At 38.9% G+C, this 11,129-nt stretch overlaps 1 protein-coding gene across 1 annotated transcript in view; it reads right to left on the bottom strand.

The window, feature by feature from the left end:
• ankrd44 (ankyrin repeat domain 44) overlaps nucleotides 1–10,708 on the bottom strand; it is a 28,270-nt gene extending 17,562 nt beyond the window's left edge. The window contains 10 exon segments of the mRNA XM_056431087.1: nucleotides 1–90; nucleotides 166–244; nucleotides 927–1,139; nucleotides 1,684–1,826; nucleotides 2,534–2,621; nucleotides 3,001–3,201; nucleotides 5,134–5,204; nucleotides 5,880–5,958; nucleotides 6,436–6,519; nucleotides 10,178–10,708. The exon segment at nucleotides 1–90 is cut by the window's left edge and continues 25 nt beyond it. Of these exon segments, the coding sequence (XP_056287062.1) occupies nucleotides 1–90; nucleotides 166–244; nucleotides 927–1,139; nucleotides 1,684–1,826; nucleotides 2,534–2,621; nucleotides 3,001–3,201; nucleotides 5,134–5,204; nucleotides 5,880–5,958; nucleotides 6,436–6,519; nucleotides 10,178–10,204 (1,075 nt within the window). The 5' untranslated portion in view covers nucleotides 10,205–10,708.
• Nucleotides 10,709–11,129: the final 421 nt, after the last annotated feature.

Raw genomic sequence — 11,129 nt, 5'->3', positions numbered from 1 at the left:
TGAGCGTGTTGACGAGCAGCTCGTGGCCGTAGCGCGCGGCGACGTGCAGCGGCGTGTTGCCGTCTTTGTCCACGCAGTCGATCTCGCCGCCTGAAACACGAGAGGACGTCGGACGAGAGGCGAGGACGGCCGTCTGGCTCTCTGAGAAAGGGGGCGGGGCCTCACCGTTCTGGATCAGGGTCTGGGAGCGGGTGAAGCGCCCGTGGACCGCCGTCATGTGGAGAGGACTCTTCCCGTCTCGACTCTGAGGACAGAGGAGTCACCAGAGAGTTACGCAATCATGGGAGACAAGTGGTTAAAATAATTAGAAAAAAGACCCCAAAATGTCCTTCCCTCCCTCCTTTCCTTCTCTCCTTGCCTCCCTCTCTCATTGACTTTCTCCTTCCCATCTCCCTCCTTCTCTCCTTCCCTTCCTCCCTCTCTCTCTTCTTGCCTCCCTCCTTCCTTCTCTCTCTCCTTCCCTCCCTCCCTCTCATTCATTCCCTCCCTCCCTCCCTACCGCCATCTCTCTCTCTCTCCCTCCTCCCTCCCTCCCTCCCTACCGCCATCTCTCTCCCTCCCTCCCTCCCTTCCCTCTCTCCCTTTCTCCCTACCTCCTTCTCTCTCTCTCCCTCCTTCCCTCCCTCCACATGTTTCTCTCCTCCTGGTCGATGAGTGTAAAGCTCTTATTTTAGGCATTGAGGGAGTTCATAGAGAACAAAAACAGAGCAATGAAAGTAAATATATATATACACATATATATATATCTATATACACATATATACATATATCTATATAGATATATATGTATACATACACATATATATATATCTATATACATATATATATACATACATATATATATATACATACATACATATATATATATCTATATATATATATACATACATATATATATATCTATATATATATCTATATTTTGTGACCTGCACGTTGACGTCGGCCCCGTTGTTGACCAGGAACTCGAGGCACAGCGCTCCGTGCGTGGAGGCGGCGGCGAAGTGCAGCGGCGTGAAGCCTTTGTTGTTGGCGTGGCCGACGCTCGCCCCGTTGTCGATGAGCTCGCTGACCACGGCGTCCTGGCCGTTGAAGCACGCCAAGTGGAGCGCCGTGTTGCCGAACGCGTTGCACTCGTCGATCTAAACACACACAAGACCCGTCGTTATGACGGAAAGAGAGGTGTGTGTGTGTGTGTGTGTGCGTGTACTGGACTATCTATCTATCTTTGTGAGGACCAATTAGAGTTTCACACATTTTGGGATGGTGTGAGGGTTATAGGTGTGTTTTGATATTGGTGTGTGTTGATGGACAAGGTGAGGGACTTATTGCATGCCAATGAAGGTCCTCACAAGTGTAGAAAGACAAGCGTGTGTATGTGTGTGTGTTTGTGTGCGTGCGCGTGTGTGTGTATATGAGGATATAATAAGTGTTTGTTTAAAATGATTTTCTGAGCGTGGGAGTATTCCTTAAGCCATTGTGTGTGTGTGTGTCATGTACTGGACTATCTATCTTTGTGAGGACCAATGTGAGTTTTAGACATTTTTGAAAAGTGAGGACGTTCTGATGGTTATAGGTGTGTTAATGGTCATAGTCATGGTGAGGGGCTTAGGGGAATGCATGCCCATGAAGGTCCTCACAAATGTAGAAAGACAAGTGTGTGTGCGTGTGTGTGTGTGTGCTGACCTCCACCGAGAGGTTCAGCAGGTGTTTGACCACAGCGATCTTCCCGCTGGAGGCCGCCGTGTGGAGGGGGGTGTATCCCCGCTTGTCCTTGCAGCTGATCTCGGCCCCCTGGCTCACCAGCAGACACGCCACATCCAAATGACCTGCAGGGGGCGCAATAATATAGAGGAGGAATCAGGTGAAAAGAACACTACACGTAAACACATAAAGTTTTGGTTTTTGTCACAGATAAAAATATTTATTTTCTTGATTACGAACGGCATCTTTCTCTTATAATAGTTAATTTATTTACCATAAAAACAGTTTCAATTTTCATTGCACTTTTCCAGACGTGACGTCTATGTTGCGTTTTGATATAAAAATTTGATTGACAGTAAAAAGAGAGAAGCTGCAAAAATACTTTAAATCTAAGAAATATGACATTTTCTAACAATCAACATTATTTTTATCTTTTTGGGCGGCAAAAATAAAATATCTTTAATCGTAATAGATGTGTACCACAAATGCAAATCTACATTTATATATATATATATAAATCTCTATATAAAAATATACAGAGATTTTTTGATATATATTATATATATATATAGTTGTATATTAAAATATATATATATATATTAAAATATATATATGTGAATATATACAGTAAAAATATATATATATATTTTCTTTTATATATATATACAAAATATATATAGATAGCGAGAAAGAGAGATTTTGTTATAGCATTATTGAAGAGCACGAGATGTACCAATTTACTTTCCAACGACTGCTTTGACTCACAAAGATCGACTTCTAAATAAAAAGCCTCAACGCGCGACTCGCCCATAGAGGGACCCTCGCCTCTTACCCATGAACGCCGCCCAGTGCAGCGCGCGGCCATCTTTCTTATCGAAGGCGTTGATGTTGGCCCCTTTAGCGAGGAGGAGGTTCACCATCTGACAGAGAGGAGGGGGAATCACCGGGAAATATATTTACATGTTTGTTTACGTGTGTGTGTGTGTGTGTGTCTTTAATATGCAACAGCAATGTAAATACATCGCTTGGCTCATTATGGTTGTTGCGTAAACATCTCTGGAGAGAGAAATGGAAGGAGCCAAAGAAATCTCTCCACCTCTCATTGTTAATTTAAGATTCTGCACATTTGTGAATGTAAGAATAAAAAAACAAAAAAATAACCAACCCACTTAATAACCCCGAAGACGCAGCTGCAGCCGCCCACCTGTTTCCTCTAAACCAAACCCACCAGAATAGCTCACAGCCGGGTCACAGCTGTGGGAGGATATTTTCATTTCATTTGCCCGGAGCCTGCAGTACCTCCGTGTGGCCATTGAGGGCGGCGTGGTGCAGGGCGGTGCGCCCGCCGCGGTCCGACACGTTGGCGCTGCTCAGCAGCGGGATGATGACCTCGGCGCAGCGCAGCGCGTTGTTGGCGGCGGCGACGTGCAGCGGCGTCTGCCAGTTCTTGTCCCGCGCGTTCACGTCGGCCGAGTGTCGGATCAGAACCCGCACCGCCTCCTGAGGGACAAATGAAAAATTGACAATAAAGAGAGAGAAACTGCAAAAATACTTTGAATATGAGAAAAATTACATTTTCGGACAATCAACATTATTTGTAACCTTTGTTTTTTTGGCAAAAAGAAAATATCTTACTCTTCTTAAATGTGTACCACAAATTAAAATTAAAAATATCTATATATATTTATTTATTTTAAATATATATATATATACACATATATTTATTTAAATTATATATATATATATTATAATTTAGTAATATATATATATAAATATATATTAATTATATATATATATATATTTATATATATTTAAAATAAATAAATATATATATATTATAATTTTGTTATATATATATTGATATATATTTAAAATAAATAAATATATAAATATATTTGCTTTAAATATATATAAAATATATATATTTTTTAAATATATTTAAAATAAATAAGAATATATATTTATATTACAATTTTGTAATATATATATATATATGTATGTATATTTAAAATAAATAAGTATATATGTATAAATATATTTGTTTTAAATATATATTATATATATATATTAGGGCTGTCAGCGTTAACGCGTTAATTAATGCGACAATTGGGCGCGTTAAACTACTAAATATTTTAACGCAATTAAAAACGCGGCAGTACGGTTTGACACTGTTTCCGTTTTAAAACAATCATTAGCAGAAATCAGTTTAACTCGTGGATGAATCAGTCGGGTTTCCTCCTGCTCCTCCTTCCTCCGCCCCCTCTGATACACAGAGGAACAGAGGGCACGTGTCGGGGACGCGGCGCGGAAAGAACTCGACACACGAAACCTTCAACGTGATTGGTCAATCCGTTTGTCTGTCAACATTTCGGGGGAAAAAAAACAATGAACACTCAGTAAATCACAAAGGACCTCCCACCTCACAGGTTAGGCTCTATAGCAGCCTGTCAGTCAGAGAACCAGAGGACACGGCGCGAGGACAATGAGGCTCATTTCAGAGCTGAGATTGTTCTGGAATGTTTGATGTATAACACGTGGGGGTGTGTCACATGCAAAAGACTTTAAACGGTGAATTTAATTTATTTTGTAAAATGTATAAAATGCCCCCCGCCTCCAGAGGGTTAACGTGACATATGTGAATGTCAGTCAGTTCCCAAGGCCACTGGTTCTGCTGTTCATGTTAAAGATGACAGGACCAATGGGGTCTCAATATACTTCTTTTTTTTACTAATCTGATGTTTCACTGAAGAAACAATTTATCATCCACGATATTAAATACTCTTTGAAAACACAGCTCTGTGTGAAGTTTTGTCTTTAAAAAGAATGAACTTTTAACTTTAAACTTTTAATTGCGGTTAATCGCGATTTTCAAAATTAATTAGTTAATTTTTTTTAATCGATTGACAGCTCTAATATATATACTACGAGACTCAAGCACCTCGTGTTTATTAGGTTAATCTTACTTAAACAAAAACAGGAATAGAATATTTGGCTATTTATGAACTATTGATTACCACGAAAATCAATGTCCAGGCTGTTGTGATCGACCTATGAGTGAAGATAATGAAGATGATGAAGATGATGAACCTCATCACCTGCGTTTAGTGTTCTCGTGTATCAGATGAACAAAAGGGAGGATGACAGGTGAAGCGATCACCCAGAGCGTGTGAATTAAAGTCGACTTAATGTCTGGAACGAGTCCACATGCGACGCACACGCCTCAGAAGCCGATCCCGCCGTACTCGTTTGGGCGCCGGAGGCTCCGGCCCACATTCTTGAGGCAGAGCTCGTCCCGAAAGCGTGTCGAGGATGTCACGCACCGGTGTAGGAGAGGCCCGTCAAACTATGCAGAGTGTTCTCAGGTAAATACCACGAGGCGCAGCTCACAGCCTCCACACCTGTGACCTCTGGTGTGTGTGTGTGTGTGTTCACCTCGCTCCGAGAGGCCACGGCGCGATGCAGGGGGGTGAGCCACATGGTGTCTTTGGCGTTGACCCGAGCCCCTGCAGAAGCAGAATTTAAAATATGTTAGGACATTTCTATTTGTTATTATTATTACCGTCAATTAATAAAAACAGGTGTCATCAAAGCCCGACATGTGTCGTACTCCTTTGTGCCGCTGAGCTCCATTTTAAAATATATGTTAATAAAATAAAATAAACATATATTAGCACATCAAAGAGACGTTGGCGCTGGATGATTAAAAATTTGATTTAAATTAATCACAGGAGGTGTTTTGGTTAATTTAAAAAAAATGTAATAAAAAAAATTAAAACACCAGAGTGTGCTGAACACGTTCCACGGCCTCGCGAGTTTAGATTTGTAAAAAAATAATGTTATTCTGTCATAAAAATGAACGGTGTTAGATTATTTGACCACAGATACTCACCGAATGTGTATTAATAATATGAAATACTCCCCATAACTTCACTGTTATGCTTTTAGAAGCATTTTAAATGTAAGACTGTGCGCTTCACTTCCTCAACGGCCGTGAGGTTACCGGGGAAATGAAAGAAAACCGGGAAGTCGGAGAGCAGCGAGAGACGAGAGGAGAACGAGTCAATTAACGGTTATTCAAATTCACCAAGATCTAGGATGTAGGAAAATATGCAGATGCATTGTTCTTTGGAAAGAAGAAGAGCTGGAGGAAACAGAGGATGGAGGTGGAGGTGTGTTACCAGAGAGGATGAGCAGCTCCGTGATCTCGGCGTCGCCCAGGAAGGCGGCGGCATGCAGCGGCGTGCGCTTCTCTGCATCCTGGGAGGGAGGAAGAAGGTCAGCTGGTCCAGGGGGGGTTCAAGGGTCAAGGGTCATTTATTGTCGTTTAACGGTAGTGTTCCTAGTTAAAGTGATAGTTATAGAGCAGTGTGTATGTGGTGTTGTCACGGCTGCGTTGTGCGACTGATTGCTGGTGCACGAGGGGTTTGTGAGCTTGTGTGTGCGTGTTGGTGCAGCGTTGAGGATCAGTCGCGGCCCCAGAAGAATATATATATAAATATATTATATATATATAAATATATTATATATATATATATATATATATATATAAATTTATATGACTTAAATTGTCTCATAATTTAGTCTTAAAGAGACAGGCGCTGAAACGGAGCGTTGTGTGTCTTATGAACATTAAAGCTTGTAAACCAGTAAATTCCAGTAAATCCAGAATAAACCTGAATCCGTCTCTATTGAATTTGCTCTTTGGGGGAACCGGCTCTCTCGCTACATCCTCACCAGAGCGTTGATGTCTTCGGACTTGTAGATGAGCATGCGGATCTCTTCTGGGTCTCCGCTGAAGATCGCCTGGACGAGAGGAGGCTGAGGGGAGAGAGGACACGTCAGAGTGTGTGTGTGTGTGTGTGTGTGTGTGTTTACAAAAAGCTGGAGCTCCAAGACTGCAGCCGACAAGAAACTGTAAACAATGTTCTTTTAAACTACTTTTCTCCACAGTTACTGGCTCCTGATGTTCAGTCAGGTCCGACACTGTGTGAAGAGAATCCGTGGAAAATATTTTGTAGATTTCTTTTAAAGGTGATTATGGAGGTCGCTGCATGGAGGTCATAACTCTGAGGCCATTATTTTATTTACCAGATCACAGATAAGAGGTAAATAGAGGCCCGACTATCTTTTCATGCCACTTTCTACTTCTACTCCACCTCAGAGGGAAATACTGTAACAGACAATTACAATAAATAACGATTAAAAAAGAAATCATCATTTATAGGTTTGGATTATAATATTGGCAATGTACTTGCGTTTTTTATAAAATGTTGAACTTTAAACACATCAAAATATATGTATACATACATATAAATATATGTATACATATAAAAATATACGTAAACATATAAATATACGTATACATACAAATATATGTATACATACATAAATATATGTAAACATACATATATAAATACATATATATATATATATACATATATATATAAATATATGTATACATATATATATAAATACATATATATATATATTAGATATACATACACACACAAATATAGTTGTAGTTTAGTGTTATGTGTAATATTTATTATGCTTGCTATATTTTATAAATAAGATATTAGTTATATTGTCGGCTTCAATGAGTTTTAATAAAGCGGACAATAACCCTAACTATACAGACATTACATGCAGTAGAAGTTAAAATAGAAACACACAATGTTAAAGGTAACGGTTGTGCAATGTGATTCATAGCAGCAGTCGGTAAGTATACATTTTACACATGTATAATATGATTAATAATAGTGTACAACATGTAAATAATAAATAAATAAATAAAAGTGTTGCATGCAGTGTAATAAAAGATGATAAAGTAAAGTAGATGTGATGATGCAGGACTGCAGGTTGGACGCGTTACGGATGAATCAGATCTAAAAGAGATGCGCCTCGCTTCACTTCCTGTGCGCCGCCCGCCTCACTTCCTGTTGCACACAGGAAGCTCCTCAGACACCAGAGAGGAACCACGAGGAGCCAGAGGAGCCTTTCACTTCTGCTTTAAAGAGTCGACACCACCTGCTCGTCTCTTTGGGTTCCTCCTCCCTCGCTTTTGATTCTGGTGTAACGGCACATCGTTGGTCATAGGTCAGAGGTCACTCAGGATGTTTGTGGATGAGTTGATCACAATGAATATTACAGCTATTTAAAGTGGAGCTATTTAAATTCATACATGTGTATATATATTATATTATTTTTTGTTTTATTTTTTAATTTACATTTGTAGATTATATATATTAATATTGAAATACTTATAAATATATAATTTAATGTCATGACATTTTATAAAGGTTAAACTATATATATTTTTTATATATATCATTCTATTTACATTTGTAGATTATATATATATATAATTTAGTGTATCCATTACACTGAAAGGTCCGTCATGACATTATGATATTTTATAAAAGGTTAAACTATATAAATATAAACTATATATAAATATATGTATTTATTTATCTACATATATATGAATAAATACATATATTTATTTACTTCATTTAGCTTAACCTTTTATAATATATCATAATCAGTATTAGTTGATTATATGTCCTTTATATAATGTTTGAGAACTTTATAAATGTGTGACTAATTTGTAGCAAAATTACAACTTTTGAAAATAAATTATATTCATAATTGGATCAAAATCAAACCCGTCGGACGGGAAGGAGGGAGGCGCGCCGCTTTAAATCGCCCCGAGACGTCTTCTCATATTTAATTATTACTTTACCCGAAGAACCGGACACGACGTTCATTAAAGTTTAAAGACGAGAGAATTCATCAATGTTTACTGATAGATAGATAGATATATACTTTATTAATCCCCAAGGGGAAATGTGTCGTGACAGTAGCAGCACCAATAAACCAAACACACAAGAATAAAAAACAAAACACAAAATATAAGAAACAGGGATGAAAGATATAGAAGTATACAAAGTAAAATTAAAATAAAATACAAAATAAAACAAAATATAAACGTACATATACAACACACATGCATACACAACACCAATGACAAATCAAATCAAATACAAAAATATTAAATATAGACTGGAGGAAGGACACATTTAAGAAGGGGGGGGGAGAGAGAGAGGGTGGAGAGGAAGAGAGAGCCCAGCTGGAGAGCAGGGGAGGCTGAGCCACACACACACACACACACACACACACACACAGTTTTGGCTGAGCAACAATGTAGCAAAGACACAACACAAGCTTGTTGCTGTATTTAGACATGTATAAAGACATCAAAGTCCTTTTACACCGTCACACCAGATTGACCTTTGACCTCTGGACATGCAGCTGAGCTAATTACTTAAAAAATAAATACTATTAAAAGATCTACTCCAGTAGCGTTTCATGTGATCAGCGCATGATAAAAAATAAATCTATAAGCGACTCAGCTCATCATCATCAGAGAACAGGAATATATATAAATACAATATATATATAAATATAATATATATAAATATAATATATATAAATATAAGTTATATATATATATATAAATATAAAATATATAAATATAAGTTATATATATAACAATATAAATATACATATAAATATATGGTATATATAAAAACATTATATATATAGTGGCATTTATACAGCAATTAATTTACGAGAAATCTACAGATGTAAATAGACAAAAGTAGTAAAATACACAATTGAATGTGTATTTAACATATTTGTCTATTTGCATCTGTAAATGTCTCCTAAATTCACCAAAAGTAACCACTAGATAACATTAGCCTGTTGATGTTCACAGCATTTTCTTATTTAAGGAGCAACACAGAGAAATAAAACAAACTTTCTGCATCAGTTAAGTCCAATTTCTCAGTATTTTCTATTGTTTTTTTTGCAATTCAAGCAATTAATTGGATATTACAGAATAGTTTTTGTGTGCACACTTTTGAGGACTTTTTAGAGGGAAGAATGTGATTCATAATCAGCTGACGGAGCATCACGTGACAACATCTCTTTTTACATAGACCTTGAGGTGAGCTGATGTCTCCTTGGCAGGAAATCTTATCAGAAATAGTTTTCTTGTTTGGCATTCAGAGGTCTTTGCACACGAATTTGTGCACTTAAAAAAAATGAATTATATATATATATATTTATTTGCATGAGTGTGCTTTTAGCTGCAGACAAATCTTCGTCACTGATGCTTTGCGGAAGGAGACCGAGCAGGAAGTGAGTGAAGTGGGCGGTCCTATTCTTTTTAACGGAACACCGAAAATGTTACCAACAAAAACGCGTAAAATAACAAATGTTGAATAAATAATACATTTTAAAAATCAGGATATTAACGGAAATGTATTCATAGTTCAGTCAACTGAAGTCAACTTAATTAAACAAATAAAATACATTAAAAATAAAGCGTGTATGTGTGTGTGTACAGGAAACAACTGTAGAATGTGATGCCTGTTTTTTTTAATGCTAAGCTAACTATGCTAAGTGGGACTACCTGCTCGGCCAGTTTGAGGACAGCCATCTCTGGATCAGCTGCTCCGGCTGGTTCACCCACTCCCTCCGGCCCCGCGGCACCATGCAGCGGGGCGATGCCGCGCCGCGACGCGCTACGTCCGGACTTTCCCAAACCTCCACCCCCTCCCCCCCCTACACCTCCCTCCCTGAGGGGAAGTCGTAGCTGCTCCTCGGGGTGTGATGGTGACGAAGGCCGGCGGAGAAGCTAAACCCCTCCTGCCCCGGCTCAGCGCGCGCTATCTTCGGCGTCGAGGCGGAGGTGTGGAAGGAGGGTGGAGAGAGAGCAGGAGCGGTGTTCACCCCCCAAAATAATCCACATGTATGGCCGCTGCTGGTTGGTGGTGCACGGGGCTGCCAAGCGTCACACACACACACAACCATCCGCATGAAGGCTGCCCTCCTCCCGGTCCGCAGAGCCACGCGCGAGCCTCCCGGAGCGAGGCGGCCAGGCGGAGATCTCGCGCACACAGGAAGTTGGAGCTCGTCTCCTCCTCTCAGATGCAAAAGTGGAGGAGCAGCTTCCTCAGCATCAAACAAGCCGGCGCCACCTCTCCGCTGCTGCCCTCTGGCGGACGCTCTCTGAACTGCAGCCTCCAGAGCAGATGAATTTTGAGTTTTTTTGCTTCCATATAATTTCTTCTTTTATACTAGTGTAAAGAAAACATAAAAAATACACATTCAGTTGTTTAATTTACTAAATTCACCCAAAGTTACCACTGGATGATATTAGCCTGTTGATGTATTTTCTTATTTATGGAGTGATACAAAGAGATAAATTAAACTCCCTCTATAAAAAAAAAACCTTTTGATTCTAATACGTCGACAAAAACTTAACAATCTGCCTTTAATCGAATTTTCAGATTCCTGCTCTGGAAATGTAGGAAATATAATAATATATTAATTAAATTTAATTAAAAACACATTTAATAAAT

The sequence above is a fragment of the Pseudoliparis swirei genome, chromosome 2, assembly GCF_029220125.1.
Source record: "Pseudoliparis swirei isolate HS2019 ecotype Mariana Trench chromosome 2, NWPU_hadal_v1, whole genome shotgun sequence".
Taxonomy (NCBI): Eukaryota; Metazoa; Chordata; class Actinopteri; order Perciformes; family Liparidae; genus Pseudoliparis; species Pseudoliparis swirei.
Note: the sequence above shows the minus strand (reverse complement) of the source record. Positions and strands in the feature narration are given on the sequence as shown.